General features: G+C 34.9%; 2 protein-coding genes across 2 annotated transcripts; both read right to left on the reverse strand.

Annotated features, from left to right (window-relative positions):
• Positions 1 to 6,506: 6,506 nt before the first annotated feature.
• On the reverse strand, positions 6,507 to 9,637 carry LOC115721207 (UDP-glycosyltransferase 87A1). Its single transcript, XM_030650465.2, has 2 exons — positions 9,077 to 9,637; positions 6,507 to 7,633 (listed from the first exon to the last, which is right to left on the reverse strand). Exons 1-2 carry the CDS (start codon positions 9,570 to 9,572, stop codon positions 6,693 to 6,695), a joined length of 1,437 nt encoding a protein of 478 aa, XP_030506325.2. The 5' UTR covers positions 9,573 to 9,637; the 3' UTR covers positions 6,507 to 6,692.
• Positions 9,638 to 10,764: 1,127 nt separating this feature from the next.
• LOC115720118 (uncharacterized) lies at positions 10,765 to 11,905 on the reverse strand. Its single transcript, XM_030649279.1, has 2 exons — positions 11,609 to 11,905; positions 10,765 to 11,484 (listed from the first exon to the last, which is right to left on the reverse strand). Exons 1-2 carry the CDS (start codon positions 11,903 to 11,905, stop codon positions 10,765 to 10,767), a joined length of 1,017 nt encoding a protein of 338 aa, XP_030505139.1.
• Between the last annotated feature and the right edge of the window lie 6,756 nt (positions 11,906 to 18,661).

An 18,661-nucleotide genomic window follows, 5' to 3' on the forward strand; every position in this document is an offset into this window, starting at 1 on the left:
TGTAAGGAATTTGTTATGTGAATTGTTGAACTGGAATCAATCCACCATGTGTTAAGATTAACATTAGCCATATTAGATTCATAACATACTAAGAAAATTGGATTACCTTTGTCATCCATCCATTTCTTGAACTGGCTGCACTCCTTTTTCGCATGTCCCTTTTGTTTACAAAAGAAACATTTGATGGAATCTTTCTTTATGGCAGCCTTGGGAGCCATGGGCTTTTTCCCTTTGTTCTTCTTGAATGGTTTGCGTTTCTTAGGTTGAGTGGTCAGATGAACACTTTCTCCTTGCTCCTGTAGAAGCCTGGCTTCCTCTTGAACACACATGGTCATCAATTCATTGATAGTCTATTTTTCTTTATGTGTGTTATAGGAAATTTTGAAAGGCCCATACTGTGGAGGAAGATTGTGAAGAATGTAATGAACCAGGAAGGTATCAGGAATGATAACGTCGAGTTTCTTCAAATGAGTAGTGATGTCCCTCATTTTAGAAATGTGTTCTCGAACTCTTTTAACACCGGTGAGTTTTGTGGACGAGAACTCTTGGATGAGGTTGATGAACAAAGATTTATCTGAAGTGTCAAATTGCTCATCCATCACTTTGATAAAATCTTTCACCTTCTCAGGTGGCTCCACCGATCCACGCATTCCCATAAGAATTCTGGACATAATGAACATGATGCAAAGACGATTGGATTGCTCCCACTTTTCACGCAGTGCAATCTCAGCAGTAGTGCTAGCATCAGTGATAGCTGCTGGTTCATCTTTCCTTATTGCATAGTCCATGTCAGTGCAAGCTAGGTGGAGAAGAACTCGTTCCTTCCAGATTTTGAAGTTGTCACTCCTAAGCTCAGGGATTTCACTAGTGATTTCAGCATATTTAGAGGTGGATGAAATATCTGCAAGAATAGGATTACAAATTTAGATGTTAAAAGAAATTGAGGCTTTAATGAATTCATGTTTTACCAATGTAGAAACATGATGAAGATGAAAATTTTATTAAATCTAAAATTGCATGTGGGCTAAATTTTAAATCTAATAAAATTATATGAACTTTATGATAGATTTAATGAAGTATTTAATTTAGAAATAATGGAGGAATGAAATCTATCTTTAATTAAAATTTGTGATAACACTATTAAATCAAATCCTCATAAATCCCTGTGGGGTAAATTAAGAGAATTTAACTTAATATATTATCCTAATTAATTATAAAAATATAATAAAATTCATGTGGGGTAAAATTATTATATCCAAATAATTAATTACAAGTTTTGTCCATTAAGGTGAATTTTAGTTTATATATAATTTTATATAATTAAAGATGCTGTGGCTACTCCCTAATTATTTAAAATTATATTTTCACTTAGACATTAGGTATTGGGATCTACCTAAAAGTAATTTCGTTATTAACATAATAGACAATCACTGAGATTAATGCTCCTAGTGTGGTCGTTCGAAGATCATTAAAAACTGTTCTAGATATGAGCATTTGTCCCAGGTTCATGTTTTCTTATGTCAAACCACAAAATTACTTACGTTTTATTCATATTTTATTCATTTTATAAAGTTTTATGAATAATTTTATGAAGTTTTATGAAACTTAATTGCTAAATAAAATATCTTAATGTTTCAATATTTCTAAATATATCTAGCACTATAAAAGGAATTTATGTATAGCATTGAAATCATACAGATCTAAATTAATTGCATTAAACATAAATTTGTTAAATAAATACAAATAATACAATTAATGTATGATAACAAATTAAATGCTAATTCCTTAATATGAAACTAATGGCAGATTTTTCAAAATTAATTTAGACAATAAATTGCATAAATTTGGTAATATATAATTAAATGCACAAATTAGCACAACTTTTACAAGCCTAAATAAATCATGTAATAAATTACCAAATTAAACAAATTTCTATTTTCAATTTATACTAGATATATGTATTAAACAAAAATAAAAAATTAACTAAATGCAATTTATTGACTAAATTAACACAAAAATAGGAAAATAATTAATATTCCAAATAAATAAAAAATTTATAAAAAATTCGAAATTTTTTCCCTTTTTTTTTTGAAAAATCACACTGTATAAACGACATTTTTGCAATGCAAAAAAAGCAAAACGACATGTCGTTTCTGCCAATCTGAAGGGGGCTGAAAATGCATAGAAACGTCGTTTTTCCACAAGGGGAAAAACGACACGTCGTTTCTCTCCTGTAGGGCTGCTTCACAAGACGGAAAAACGACATGTCGTTTACAACGAACGACAACTGCAACGTACCTCCCAAACGACACGTCATTTTCTCCCAACGACACGCTGTTTTAGAAAACGACATGTCGTTTTGCGTCGTCTTCTTCAGCCAACCGGGTCGATTTTGACCTATTTTTCTGCATGCGGGTCCGTCGAACCCGACCCAAACCCGATCGGAAAAGACAATTCCGATAACCAAATTGCGTGTTTTTAAATCTAAAATGTCCTAAATCAAATAATAAAGAGATCCACATAGATTTTATGCACGAAAATACGAAAAAAAATATATACTTTAATAACACGAAGTTAATCGGGTCCGAAAAAGTTTTAACTGAAATTTTTTTCCATCTTTAAGTTTTTCAAAAGATTTTCAATGCTTAGATCGATCTATAATACTATACGAATATAGCAATATATATAGAATTCGAAATAAACACCGATAAAAATAAAAAACAGAAAAAATTAAACTTTACACCGATCAACTCTATGTTATATATATATATATATATGCATGTATATATTACATAAATAAAAATGAATATTATAAATATTATTATGCGATAAAACATATATATAATGTACAATATATATATATAAACATATATACGTATATGTAAATATACCGAAAAATGAAAATATATATATACCGTACATGTATAAGTATATAATATATATATATGAACAATATGAATAAAGATATATATATACGTATCAAAATATATATATATATACTTGGGATTATATGAATATGAGTATATATATATACACGAACCGAACGAAACAAATATATATACGAACAATGTATATAAGTGTATATATATAAAACTCAACCAAAATCAAGGCAGAGATAAAATCTCTCTGATACCAACTGTTAGACTATAATATAGTGTATGTAATATAGCATATACAAACGATATGAAATGCGAAAAACAAACTGTAATCATATCAATAATATATACAATGAAAGATCGATATACCTCCAGCCATTGATCTTTAAGCTTCAATCCCTGCGATAGCTTCGATATTGGAGTTCGGGCTTCCTCGCTCTCTCAACTCTCTTTAGATGGAATTTGCTGAATGAATTCAGAATGAGTGACAAGCTCGGGGACCGAGACCCTATCTTTATAGGTGAGATACTCCATCAGTATCTGCGCCACATTAATTGTCAGAATATTTTGACAATTAATTCAGGAAATCAAATCAGGTAATGAATATAGAAATCTGACCATATATAGAATATTACATAATTGATTTTGTCCAGATTCAATGAATATAAAATATTCATTTAACAGAAAATCAATTATTTATTTATTTCCTTAAATAGATTATCATTTCCATAAATAGAAAATTATTTCCATAAATAGAAAATTATTTCCTTAAATAAAACATTCTAATACTTTCCTGATGACAGCTACATCTTTTGTCGAGCTGAGGTGGAGGAGGCCAATAACATGTTGGATCTACTGCAAATTTTCGAGAAAGCCTCAGCTCAGAAGATTAATTTTGACAAATCTTTTATTTTTTACAGCCATAATATGGGTGCTGAAACTTGTGATGAAATATATGGGATGCTTAATATACATGAAGCGGATGATCATATCCCATACCTTGGGCTGTCTAATATTATTGGTAGAAAGAAGACAGTTATTATGGGCTACCTCAAGGATAAAGTGCAGCAGCGTGTGCAAGGATGGGAAAGTAAATTTTTGTCAAAAGCGGGAAAGGAGATATTAATCAAGACAATAGCACAATCTCTTCCAAATTATGCTATGAGTGTGTTCCAACTCCCATTAGAAACTTGCAAAGAATTAGAGAGTACAATGTGTAAATTTTGGTGGCGATCATCTTCTAAAAAAGATAGAGGTATTCATTGGATGAGTTGGGAGAAGTTATGCTGTCCAAAAACAAAAGGAGGGTTGGGTTTCTGTAACTTGCATGATTTCAATATGGCGCTATTGGGAAAACAAAGATGGAGATTATTGACAAGGCCGGATTCTTTGGTTAGCAAGGTGTACAGCTCAAGATACTACTCTAATGGTTCTTTTTTAAGTGCTAAGTTGGGGGGAAAGCCAAGCTACATTTGGAAAAGCATCTTTGAAGCTCATGAGCTTATCAAGAAAGGGGCTGCAGTCCGAGTTGGCCAAGGTAATTCAGTACAAGTTGTTAATGTGCCATGGCTTCCATGTGTGGAGGATCCTTATGTTCATACTGTAACTGCCTCTTTACAAGGCAAAACAGTTTCCTGCTTAATGACTATTGATCAAGCTCAATGGGATGAGGATCTAATAAAAGATATTTTCATTGATAGAGATGTGAACCTTATTCTCAGTACTCCTTTGGCTCCCAATGAACCAGACATTTGGCATTGGAGGCTCGAAAATTTGGGACATTATTCAGTGAAGAGCGTCTATAGACAGCTACAGAATGATAAGGAGGAACCAATAGGAAGGGACAATGGTGCATACTGGAACAAGTTATGGAATTTAAAGGTCCCTGCTAAGGTGAAAAATGTGTTATGGAGAGCTTCAACAGGTTGTTTACCAGCAAAGCAACAACTCAGAACAAAACATGTTAATGTGTCGGTTCTTTGTCCTTTTTGTAACCTAGAAAATGAATCCATTAACCATGTTCTTGTCACTTTTTTGTACTCGATAGCTTGCTGGAAGCAGTTAAATTCAAGGTCCAATACTGAAGTAAACAACAGTTTTTCCTCATGGCTGCAGTCGGCCTTCAGTAATTCCTCCAGTGCAGAATGCCAACTGATATCTACGCTGGTGTGGGCTATTTGGAAGAGTCGAAATGAACTGGTGTGGGACAATAAACACCGTACTGTATGTGATGTTGTAGTGTTGGCAAGAACTGTCCTTGATCAATGGAAAAGCGCTCAAGAGAAAACTTTTGAAGTTTCATCAGAGTTGCAAACATCTGATGTTGGCTATGAGCATTGGCGAACTCCTATTGATGACATGATCAAGGTTAACACCGATGCTGCAATTTTTGCCCATACAAACTGCTACAACTTTTCTTTCGTGGCTCGTGATCATACAGGTTCCTTAGTGAAAGCTAAGTCAAAGTGCATTCAAGGGACAGTCCAGCCATCAATCAATGAAGTTATAGGCATTAGAGAGGCCCTAAGTTGGATAAAAAACCAGAGTGGAAGCAATTTTGTTATCGAAACTGATTGTCTTACTGTCGTCCAAGCTATTAGAGGCTCCTCCACAATTTTAACTTACTTTGGAAGGATTATTGATGAATGTAAGAGGTTTTTATCTAGTTTTCAGCGTAAGAATGTTTCTTTAAATTTTATTAAACGGTCTGCAAATACAGTAGCTCACTTCTTAGCAAGGTCTACTGGTGTTATTTCTTATCGTGATTATTGTGGGAGCGATGTTCCACAAGAGTTCATTACTGTAATGATGAACGATTTGTTGATTTAATGAAGTTTTATCTTCTTTGTCAAAAAAAAAAAAAACAGTAGACTTTTTAATTAATCATTTTCGCTTGTAGTGTCCCCAAAAATCCTTGAATTTCTTGCAATATGAGATTAAATGCCGTAACTCATATTTGTAATTTACTTTTTATTGGCACTGTTGAGAAATCTGCATAGATAGGATTGCATACTTAGTCACCCGATATTATGGAGGGTATTGATCTAAAACCATATATAAAATGTTATAACAATTATCATCTAATCTGCATAAGTTCAGTTTTTAAATTTTTCAATCTAATTCATTTCGCACAAGTATGAATATTCACACTTTACCGATTAAATTAAATTTGATTGAATCGTGCGAATTGAATTAAATTAAATTATGCGAATTATGAACACCCTAAACTACCAAGCCTTAACCCATGTTATGTTATGGTTGATAATTAGATATATATGTTTTGTGTGAAAATTTAAGATTTTTTTTTTTTATTTTTATACTTTAAAATATATATATATATTTTTTATATTTTTTAAGAAATCTACATCGAAACTCACATAACAATCAACAAAGCAAATTAAATCGTAACTAAAATTCACATATCAACCCACATAAAAATTACGAGAGTAACCACCAAAGCAACTCAAACTATATATTTGAAGAGAAAAATTAGAAAATAATGCATAAAGTAATTATCCTCAAATATTTTTATAAGCTTATTGTATATCTTTTATATATTTTTTTTCAATGTAAAATTATTTTTAACACACTTTTCTCAACAAAAATATATATTTTGTATGCTTTCATTAGTTTGTTTGAGGAAACTTTTTATTATAATGACAAGTACTTATATTATTTAACGAAAAAAAATCCCTCATAAACCTAAACATACACTTTATTAGTTAATTATTTCAGTAACAGTTCCGTCGATGAAGAATAATTAGACAGTTGAAATTATCTTCATCTCGATTCTCGAACAAGTCTTACACAACTTAACTAATTTAGCTTACTGATGTTAGGACCATGGGAAATGTTCCTGATAAAAGCATCAAAGTTTGAGTCAGACGATCCACCTTTGGCTATTGCTTTACGACATACTTCTTGAATTTCCTTCACTCTTTTACTCATCACTTTACCATCACTACTCTCTTTATTCATAAACTTCTTAACAAGCTCTGCTATTTTTTCTCTTTTCACCAAACCCTGATCATCATCATCGGTAGTTCTACTACTCATAGTCGTCCCACCTTTCTTTATTACATTATACCCAATTTTCCAATCTTCAACAATTTGTTTGCTATCTGGGACTTGGTCCCAAAATATAGGACAAGTCAGCATAGGCACTCCAGAGTAAACGGCTTCCAAAGTAGAATTCCACCCACAGTGAGTCCAAAACCCACCAATAGAAGCATGACACAACACCCTCAATTGATCACACCATGGCACCACAAACCCAAGCTCATCATCATCATCAGTACCATATTCTTTGATCATTGAGACATTGTCACGTGCCACCCACAAGTACCTCGTGCCACTGCCCCGTATTCCAGCCACGATTTCGTCCAATTGGGCAGCTGAAACTGAGAGAAAACTCCCCAGAGAGATGTATAAGACAGAGCCTTGAGGCTGAGAATCTAGCCATTTGAAATAATCAGCTGTATCAGAATAATTAGAGCAAGTTTGGAGCTGTGAGTGAGGTATGCTGGGTCCGAGTGGGTACACTGGGAATGGAAACTTGGCCTTTAAAGCGTCAAAGACTTGGGATTCAAGCTCGTAAACTGAGGTGGACAACAAGAACTGTGCCTTGGAAACCTTACTAGTAGCCTCCTTGGCCCATTTTAACACCTTTCGACCTTCCCCTTCGAATATTGTGGGAAGATCTTCAACGCGAATCGTAGGAATCCCGGGGATGTAATCCACAATTTCATGTCCACGCACTTCAATACACAACAAACAAAATTTGAACAACTTATCAATGATTAGACACCAATCCATATATTATATATCAATGATAATATTTTAGTGTTAATTATTTGATTCCATTCCGAATTACAGTCGAAGGCCCTATTTGATGAACTAAGTAAGGAAGCAGAAGTGAAGCAAGTTATAATATACATAGCCACATTTTTACAGGAAGACATAAATTTTGTGTGATCCTTTTCGATTGTTTAGTCACATTTTTTTTTTTAAAAATTTCTTTCACCTAATGTTAGTGTCAATAATCACTATCTCCGTAATTGAAGTCCTTTTTTTTTTTGCACTACATACGCTTACTTGCCCATGTTTATTTTTGAAAGGTGCAAGTATCTTCATTGTTATTATATGTTCATGTTTTTATTTATTAAAGCAATCTTTTTCAGTTTGACTTTAGACCCAATGAGGACCACGCATACATGGCAGACAAAAGTTGAAGTACAGTCCACAAACGGTGATACTCTACTGACCCACTTATAATATTCTATTCTGAATCCATTTCCCAGAATTTTTCTTTTTCACGAATAATCCCCATGACTCTACCTTAATTAATTGATAGATATATTGAATAATATATGCTAACATTACAAGATAATGTATATGGAAAGTTTCAAATATTGTAGTTGTTGTCCTATCTAGGGGTGGGCATCCGACCTAATCCAATATTTTTTTCCTCATCCGATCCAATCCAATTAGTAATTGGATTTGGAAAATCATCATCCGATCCAATCCAATTAGACCTCAAAATCCAATCCAATCCAATCCAATTACTAATTGGATTGGATCGGTTTTATAAATTGATATCCAATTACACACCTAAATTTCAATATTAGCTTAAAAATATAAAGAAATATATGTAAAAAACTAAGTATCACTTTTTATTAATGTTTAATACTTCATAAATATATTATTCTTACAAGTGTATTGTAGCTAAAAGTTTTAAATAATTAAAACAATAACATTTCTAAGTAATAAAATAGAACAAAACATCATGAAAATAAATACACTAAACAATCAAGTGTTACAAATTCAACATACAAAAAAAAAATCTAATAAAAATATAATAAATATTTATTATATTTTGAAATATTTTTTATTATATAAATAATTTTTTAATATATATAAATGTAATTGGATTGAATTGGTTTTTTAATTGGATTTTGAGATTGACATCCAATAACCGATCCAATCCAATTAGAATCCAACTTTTAGCATCCAATCCAATCCAATTGTAATTGGATATCTAACCTTTTAATTGGATTGGATTGGATCGGTTCGGTTCAATTGGATTGGATTGGATGATGCCCACCCTTAGTCCTATCTCTATCTGTGTAGTTTGCCATTTATGGAGCAATTAATGTTTTTTGATATGAAAAAAATAATAAAATTAATATGCGTATGCATACCTGATAGGTCGATTGGGAAATGACCGTTTTGCTCCACAAGATCAAAATGACGGAAGACCGAAAACACGGAGGCCGACATGGGCCAAAGCGAAGCCACAGGAATGTTCCTCCGGTTTCCGACGTCGGTCATCCAAATCAAGTAGGTGTCGGCTATGATGACGTTGACTGGAGTGTCGAGGCGATCGAGGAGCTCCTCAAAGGGAGCTTTCAAGTTGTTGGTGACGGATTGAAAGAAGCCTGAGAAGTTCTTCGCTCGACCATGCTCAGATGGTATGACGTTCGGCACTGTGCGGAATCGGACTCTGTCGGGTTTCGGATCCGACCCGAGGAGGCCGAGCCACTCTTCGGTGATTACGAATGTGACGAGTAATCGGGCATTTCGTGAGACGAGCTCCTTGCAGATGTTCATCAAGGGATTGATATGTCCTCTGCCCGGATAAGGCATCGCCACCACGTGGCAATCGGTTGTTGGCTGAACAGTTTGTAGAGTACCCATGGAAGGTGCTTTGGGGAGAATGATGTAGTGTTACGAAACTCGATGAGAATTATTACATGATTTTACATCAATATCCGGACTATATATAGGCTGCTCTAACGTCATCTTTAATGGACACTAAAACACTAAATATAGTGTAGTTTCACACTATATTTACTCTAATAGGACACTAAACCTATCATCATAAATGACTTTGTTCACAGAAATTTAATAATTAAATAATACTTTAAAGAAGAAAGAAGTAAATAGTTATGTCTACAGTGTACCACCGTATTTAGGTGGGCACTGTAGACAGCACTAAATTATTATTTTTTTTTTTAATTTTTTAATAATTATATAATATTTTTTAAAAAAAACTAAATAATTATAAATAAATATTAATCAAAACTTTAATAAATGTATTAATTTGTATTTTTATATTTTTAAGTGTGCTAAAAAAAATAACTTAGGGGTGTTCGCGGGGGCGGGTATTGTTGTCTTTGACCATTTTCTTAGAGGAGTTTTATTTGCACCCCATAAAATGATAAATACACCCCAATATTAAAAAAAATTTAAACTTAAATAATTTTTAAAAATTACTCTTAATATTTTTTTTTCAAATTTTTTCCTCCCATTATTTTATGTTAATTTCAATACTTATTTTGATTTTATTCTCATAAGTTTTTCTAACTCATCTATATATATTTTTTATTTTTTTTCTAAAAAAATTTCATATAATTTTTTATTTTAAATTTTTTGTCATAATATTTAAAATATAATTTATTTTTGTATAATAGGTATATTTTCTAAGAATATGAATTGGAATAAAAAAATTAAAAAAAACTTAATACAATTAAAGATATAAATTTTATAAAAAAATAAAAATTGTTAAAATTGGGTGTCTTTAGACATTTATAGGGTGTAAATACCGGTTAGATTTTTTTTTGACATAATACAAAATTGGCAAGATGAGAAGATACAACATTAGGCAAAAAATTTTTTTACTTTTAAATATATATTGATTAAACAATATTTTATTTATCTATTTATCTTGATTTTATAAATTAAGAATTGAGGTAGTGACGTGATAATTTAAAGTATTTTATATTTTTTTTTTCCAATTTCTTAGTCACTTTTTATAAGTTATATTAACTTTGAAGTTTGATACAATTTTATAATTTAATAATTATTTTTTTTTTTGAAAATAATTTTATTAAGGAATAGCCTCAGCCATTACAATGTTCTTTAAAAATAAAGGAGCACTCCGCTCATTAAACAAACAACTTGACAAAGAACAAGACGCCCGAGCAAGAGAATGGGCCGCCTTATTAGCAGATCGATACGCAAAGGAAATAAAAACATTCTTTAAAGAGGACAAAATCAAGCGACAATCCTCCACCAATAAACCAAAGTAAGAAGGCATATGAACTGAACTATTTATTGCTTGAACAACCATTAGCGAATCCGTCTCTATGAACACATCCTCCCACCCTTTTCTCTTAATCCAGCTTAAAGCTTCCTTCATACCAACAACTTCAGCAATTTCAGGCAACACCACACCAATTTTCGAATCCGAGATTGCTTCTAAAAGCTGACCCATATGATCACGCGCCACACAACCAAAACCAAACATTCGTTGAGTTTCAAAGATAGCACCGTCAACATTTACCTTGATCTTACCACTCAAAGGTCTGCGCCAAATGTTGCTGTTAGAGAGAACACCAGTAGCAAATGTAGCTGCTGCGTTCTTGATTGCAACGTGCCATTGATCAAGAGCCTTCCTTGCCGACTGAACTACACCTAACGCTGTACAATTTTTGTTCTGCCAGAAGACTTCATTACGAATCTTCCATATGCTCCATGAAATCATTGCAGCATCGACTATCACCTCAGATTGCTTGCTGTCCAAAAGGCTGAAAAACCAGCTGCTAAACTAGTCCACACCAGTAGCAGCAGTAACAGCCGAGAGGTGCCAACACGACTGGGCAAACCGACAGCCAACAAGCACATAGCGGACATATAAGATCGACATTCACATGCTTAGTGCTAAGTTGAACCTTCGTTGGAAGAGAACCCGAACAAGCCTTCCACAAAAAGTGAAGAACCTTCGAAGGAACCTCAATCTTCCATAGTCTTTTCCAGTAACTGTCATCATCAAAATGAAGCCAACTACCACTTGAAGATTGAAGATAATTATAAGCACTTTTGACGGAATAAAACCCCGAATGTTCCATCATCCAATGCCACGAGTCCACGGTTATTAAATCACTCAACTGGATACTCAAAATCAGCTGAGCATCACGTTCTTCAAACATGTCTTCAATGATCTCAACATCCCACCCTTTCTCTTCCATCAACATCAGATTGGAAACTTAAGTACCTTCAAGACCTTGGTTAACCGTAAGAACATAAGGCCAACTATCATGAGGCAGCCATGGGTCATGTAAAACACTCACAGAAGAACCATCTCCAATAGACCTTCTAGCACCCTGCCGAACAAGAGATTGAGCTTCCCAAATACTACGCCAAATAAAGCTAGGATTTTGTCCTAGTTCAACATTTATGTAAGAACCCCTCGGGTAGTATCTAGCCTTGTAAATCCTTCCAACAAGTGAGTCTTCCTTAGTGAGTAATCTCCACCCTTGTTTGCCCAAAAAAGAAAGATTATAATTTCTAAGGTCTCGAAATCCCAAACCCCCAACATGTTTGTGTTGACATAACTTCTTCCAACTAACCCAACTAATCCCTTTATGAGAAAAATTAGCTTGAGTATTCCACCAAAATTTAGCCATTAAACCTTCTAGACTAGAGCAAATTTCTTTGGTTAAGAGAAACACACTCATAGCATAGCTTGGAAGAGCCTGAGCCATAGACTTAATCAACACATCTTTTCCCGCTTTGGAGAGGAATTTGTTTTCCCAACTGAAAATCCTCTTTTTCATCTTTTCCTTCAAAAAACCAAGAATAGCATTCTTGTTCCTTCCCATGATACAAGGAAGGCCAAGATAAAAACTATCTTCACTAGCCTCATTCAATCTCATCAGACTGCAAAGATCACTCTTGATATCCACTGGCGTATTCTTACTGAAAAACACTGACGACTTCTCAAAATTATTTTTTGACCAGAAGCAAGCTCATAAGCATTGAGAAGACGAATCACATGTTGAGCTTCTCGTCGATTACCCTTACAATAAACATAGATGTCATCAGCGAACAGCATATGAGAAACCGCAGGAGCCCCACGAGCCACTCTACACCCAGTAATAAGTTAAAGTCTCTCATAGTTTTTCAAGAGAGCTGTCAAACCTTCAGCACAAATCAGAAATAAATAAGGTGACAAAGGATCTCCTTGACGCAAACCCCTACCAGGGATGATAGGTCCAATAGAATGTCCACCATGAACCACATTATACGACACAGTAGAGACACAGCTCATGACAAGAGACACAAAACGACTACAAAAACCCATATGAAGCATCAAATTTTCAATAAACTTCCACTCCACTCGATCATAAGCTTTACTCATATCAAGTTTCAGAGCCATGTAGCCTTCTTTCCCTCTTCTTTTTCGCTTGAGATAATGCATTATCTCAAATGAAACCATGATATTGTCTGATATCAACCTACCAGGGAGAAACGCACTCTGCGTGTCAGAAATCACCAAAGGCAGAATCCCTTTTAATCTATTCGCCAATACCTTACAAATTATTTTATACAGAACATTACACAAAGAGATTGGCCGAACATCAGTCATCACCTCGGGTTGCTTCTTCTTCGGGATAAGCACAATATTAGTGTGATTTACCTCGCTAGGCAAAGATCCTTCGATAAAGAAATCTTTGACAAACTTAATAACATCACTACCAACAGTACTTCAACATTTTGATAGAACCCAGGAGTCATCCCATCAGGCCCCGGAGATTTATCCAGATGCATTTGAAAGAGAGCGCGATGAACCTCATCATCCAAAACCGGCTCAACTAACATTTCATTCTGTGCAAAGGTGACCGTGGCTGGTGTACAATGCAAAATCTCAACAAAATCTACAGCAGTAGGCGTAAAAAGATGTGAAAAATAATCACTTACAAGAGTATCAAGGCCATTCTGCCAGTCAAGCCAACAACCAGCCGAGTTCTTCATTTTTTGGATTGAATTTCTACGCCTCCTAGCAGTTGCAGTAGCGTGGAAATATTTCGAATTGCTATCACCCTCCCGGAGCCAAAGTTGTTTACTCCTTTGTTTCCAAAAAATTTCCTTTTGAAGAAGAACATTGTTGAGTTGAGACACTGCTTGTTTATAATGTTCCACTGAAGCCGTGTCCCTTCCCTTCTTCCATCTTCTAATATTCTGCTTGCATTCCTTGATACGTTGTGAAAAATTGCCGGTATAATCCTTTCCCCAAACTAGAAGCATATCTCCACAATTTTTAATTTTTTCCAACACTTCAAGGGTTGGTAAAAAAGACCAACTTTCTTCAATAATCTTGAAACAAAGAGGTTCTTTGAGCCATGAATTTTCAAACCTGAACTTGCGGTTTGAAGCCACCGTAGTCGCATTACGAGTCACAAGATGTGACAGTCAGTAGTCCCGTGATCCGTAAGGGGAAACACCGGGTAAGCTGTACAATCCCACATCGCCTGGGGAAGGTCAAGTGGGATGATTCTGAGACTGTGTAGGTATGGGACTACACAGTTGAAGAGGGCTTAAATGGATTGATTGGTACTACCTATATCAACAAGGTGCATCTTGTTTTTCGGTAGCCCATCTCGAAAGAAATCCACAGTTAAGCGTGCTTGGCTTGGAGCAATTTTAGGATGGGTGACCTCCTGGGAAGTTTTCCTAGGAAGCGTGCGAGTGAGGACAAAGCACGCTGGAAACACTCGTGTTGGTCTGTAGGGTCAGTCATCAGTCCATGATGCAGCCAGAGTGACATACTCGTGTATAAGAGCCATTATTTCCGTGGGTGTAAGGACCCAATGGAGGCTTGATGCGGGGATGTTACAAATGGTATCAGAGCCTTGACCCAGCCGGAAGTGTGGTCGACGAGGACGTCGGACCCCGTAAGGGGGGGTGATTGTGACAGTCAGTAGTCCCGTGATCCGTAAGGGGAAACACCGGGTAAGCTGTACAATCCCACATCGCCTGGGGAAGGTCAAGTGGGATGATTCTGAGACTGTGTAGGTATGGGACTACACAGTTGAAGAGGGCTTAAATGGATTGATTGGTACTACCTATATCAACAAGGTGCATCTTGTTTTACGGTAGCCCATCTCGAAAGAACTCCACAGTTAAGCGTGCTTGGCTTGGAGCAATTTTAGGATGGGTGACCTCCTGGGAAGTTTTCCTAGGAAGCGTGCGAGTGAGGACAAAGCACGCTGGAAACACTCGTGTTGGTCTGTAGGGTCAGTCATCAGTCCATGATGCAGCCAGAGTGACATACTCGTGTATAAGAGCCATTATTTCCGTGGGTGTAAGGACCCAATGGAGGCTTGATGCGGGGATGTTACACAAGATGAAGGGGACAGTGGTCCGAAATGGTTGCTTCCAAATTATACAACTTAGCCGTGGGAAATAAATCCAACCAAGATTGACTTGCCAAAGCTCTATCAATACGCACCTCAACCCAATCGTCCGTGCCACGATGCCTTTCCCATGTATACGAATAGCCATAAAGATCCATATCACAAAGACCACACTCACCCAAAGCATCATTAAAACCATCAATTAACCAATTTGGGTAAGGATTACCTCCTCTTTTGTCCACTTGAGAAGTTACATTGTTAAGGTCCCCAATAATACACCAAGGAAGCCTTGACTTATCCCGAAGCACCTTTAACAACTCCCAAGTCCTCCTGCGCAAGCTTCGATTTGGTTCACCATACAAGCCCGTCAACCGCCATTCACCAACATCACTATCGGTAATACACACGTCAATGTAATCGCCACCAAATTCCATAACTTTAACCTCCTCCTCTACTCGCCAAAGCAAAGCAACTCCACCACTTTTACCTCGAGCATCGACAGAAATAGTACCACCAAAACCAATAGCCACACGCAACTTTTCAACAGCTTCCTTCCTTGACAAAGTCTCACATAAAAACAAGTAATTAGGTTTCTTTTGGATCACAAGATCTTTTATGAATTTTTGGGTCCATGGGTTCCCAAGCCCATGGCAATTCCAAGAAAGAATGCTCATGATGTCTGGTGGGCCTGAGAACCAAGGCCCACCTTCAAGTCGTTTTTTGGATCAAGCTTGACCACATTAACCTGACCCAATTCCTTCTCAGCCACTTCAGTAGCACGTGTTGTTGGGTTTTATGCCCTAAATAAAACTCTGTTTCAATGTAATCCAGATTATTCTATATCAATAAAGTAACAGAAGTAATTTTTCATTCACTTGTGTATGTTTTGGTTCACTTAATCAATTGCTTGTCTATTTGATTTATAAATTCATCCAAACCCCTTTCACATACTTGAACATGTTTATTGTGTTGTCAACACAGTGGAAAATAAACATGACTATGTGAATAAAGTATTCCTAGATTTATCAGAACACTGGGTTTCACTGATATGACAATCTACAACAGAGTTTACTTACATTTGGAGAAATGTTATGTTCTTTCCAGAACATAGGTTAAAGTAAAGCTCAGGTTGGATGCATGGAGTATGCATTGGAATGGACCGATATTGAACTTTGAATTAGATTTTGAAACTTACCGTAAACATCTATTCAATTCAATATCATAAGTTGATCCTAGATCACATGATCTAAATCCTGATATGGTTAGGCTTAATTTCAAGAGTGTTATTCGTGTTCTTTGATTTGTTAGTTAAGCCTAAAACTTTAGTCTGGGCAATACATACATTTTGGGAACACGGTAGTGCGATTGAGTGGGAGCGCTAACATAAATATGGAATCTATAGCTTCTATCTGGCGAATAGTAAGCAAAGGGTGATTTCCTTCGAGCTTAACCAAACGAGATAAATGATTGAGTACTCATTTCACTTAGTTGAAATATCATTTATACAAGGTTAAGTGTTTTAAGGATAAAATACATTGTAGGGTGTTACGGTAATTTAAGTCCCTTTACAGTGTAGATCATCCATATAGAGGATCATTGATCACAATAGGATTATAACAATGGATAACTAATAATGTGTCTATATGGTGGAACATATAGAGCATTCTATATACTGAGAGTGCAATTCTGAGTTCTATGTGTGGATTCAACGAAGAATTAATAAGTCAGTGAATTTAAGTGGTAAATTCTAGATCTGCTTATTGGAAGCTCGGATATATAGACCCATGGTCCCCTCACTAGTTGAGATGATATTACTTGTAAGACTCATTTAATTGATTTTAATTAATCAATTAAAAATTCTCAAGATGGACTTGTCAGTTTGAGAATTTAGCACTTATTAAGGGCAAAACAGTAAATAGAGATTTTGAAGGGCATATTTATTAATTAGGAAACTTTAATTAGTTTCATTATTAATAAAATAAATGATAATATATTATTTGATAATTATTTTTAATTATTAAATAATTAGATTTATCATTAATATGGTTGAACAATGGAATTGGCAATTTTTCACAAAAAGGGAAACTATCAAGTGTAGGAAAAAGAAAGTTGAAAAAGTGGCAAGCCTTGTTTCCACATTGCCTAGGCCGGCCACTTACCTTCCTTTTCCCTTTGATTTTCTCAGTTCAAAATGTCAATCATAGCCCTTGGTGGTCTTCTATAAATAGAATGCAAAGGCTTCAGAGTTGAAAACAACTGTACAACCTTTTTGTTGGGTTTTATGCCCTAAATAAAACTCATTTCAATATAATCAGATTTACTTATTAATATAGGTCAGAAATAACATTTAATGTTGCATGGTTCACATGATTTATTTCATGATTATGTGTACATAATGTATAAATTCATCTGAAACCCTTTTCACATACTTGATCCTGTTTATTGTGCCGTCAACACATTGGAAAGTAAACATGACTATGTGAATAAAGTTTCCTAGATTTATCAGACATAGGGTTTTACTGATATGATAATCTACAACAGAGTTTACTTGCATTTGGAGAAGTGCTATGTTCTTTCCAGAGCATTGGTTAAAGTAAAGCTCAGGTTGGATGCATGGAGTATGCATCGGAAGGGACCGATATTGAACTTTGACTTAGATTTATTAAACTTACCGTAATATCTATTCAAGTCAATATCGCCTAGTTGATCCTAGATCAAATGTTCTTAATCCTGTTATGATTAGGCTCAATCTCGAGAGGCTATTCGTGTTCTTTGATTTGTTAGTTAAGCCTACTTTTAGGTCAGGGTGATACGTACATTTTCGGAACACGGTAGTGCAATTGAGTGGGAGCGCTAGCATAAACATGGAATCTATAGCTTCTATCTGGCGAATAGTAAGCAAAGGATGATCTCCTTCGAGCTTGACCAAACGAACATAAATGGTGGAGTACTCATTTCACATAAGCTGAAATATCATTTATACGGGGTCAAGTGTTTTAAGGAATAAATACATTGTAGGGTGTAACGGTAATTTAATCCCTTTGCAGTGTAGATCATTCATATAGAGGATCATTGATCACATTAGGATTATAACAATGGATAACTAATGATGTGTCTATATGGTGGAACATATAGAGCATTCTATATACTGAGAGTGAAATTCTAAGTTCTATGCGTGGATTCAACGAAGAATTAATAAGTTAGTGAATTTTAGTGCTAAATTCTTGATCTACTTATTGGAAGCTCGGTTATATAGACCCATGGTCCCCCCACTAGTTGAGATAATATTGCTTGTAAGACTCATGTAATTGGTTTTGATTAATCAATTATAATTCTCAAATTAGACTATGTCTATTTGTGAAATTTTCACTAAGTAAGGGCGAAATCGTAAAGAAAGAGTTTATAGGGGCATATTTGTTAATTATGATACTTTGTATGGTTCAATTAATAAATATGATAAATGACAATATTATTTAATAATTATTTATAGTTATTAAATAGTTAGAATTGGCATTTAAATGGTTGAATTAGAAAATTGGCATTTTTGAGAAAATCATATGCAGAAAAGATAAAACTGCAAAATTGCAA

This window comes from Cannabis sativa, chromosome 2 (assembly GCF_029168945.1).
Source record: "Cannabis sativa cultivar Pink pepper isolate KNU-18-1 chromosome 2, ASM2916894v1, whole genome shotgun sequence".
In the NCBI taxonomy this organism is placed as follows: domain Eukaryota; kingdom Viridiplantae; phylum Streptophyta; class Magnoliopsida; order Rosales; family Cannabaceae; genus Cannabis; species Cannabis sativa.

Excerpts from the sequence above, each read along its gene's own strand:
- LOC115721207 (XM_030650465.2), bottom strand. The coding sequence starts at position 9,572 with ATGGGTACTCTACAAACTGTTCAGCCAACAACCGATTGCCACGTGGTG. Across the intron at positions 7,634-9,076 it reads TTTCCCAATCGACCTATCAG|TGCGTGGACATGAAATTGTG; the intron begins GTATGCATACGC and ends TGTGTATTGAAG.
- LOC115720118 (XM_030649279.1), bottom strand. The coding sequence starts at position 11,905 with ATGGAAGAGAAAGGGTGGGATGTTGAGATCATTGAAGACATGTTTGAA. Across the intron at positions 11,485-11,608 it reads CGGGTTCTCTTCCAACGAAG|TTTAGCAGCTGGTTTTTCAG; the intron begins GTTCAACTTAGC and ends GGTGTGGACTAG.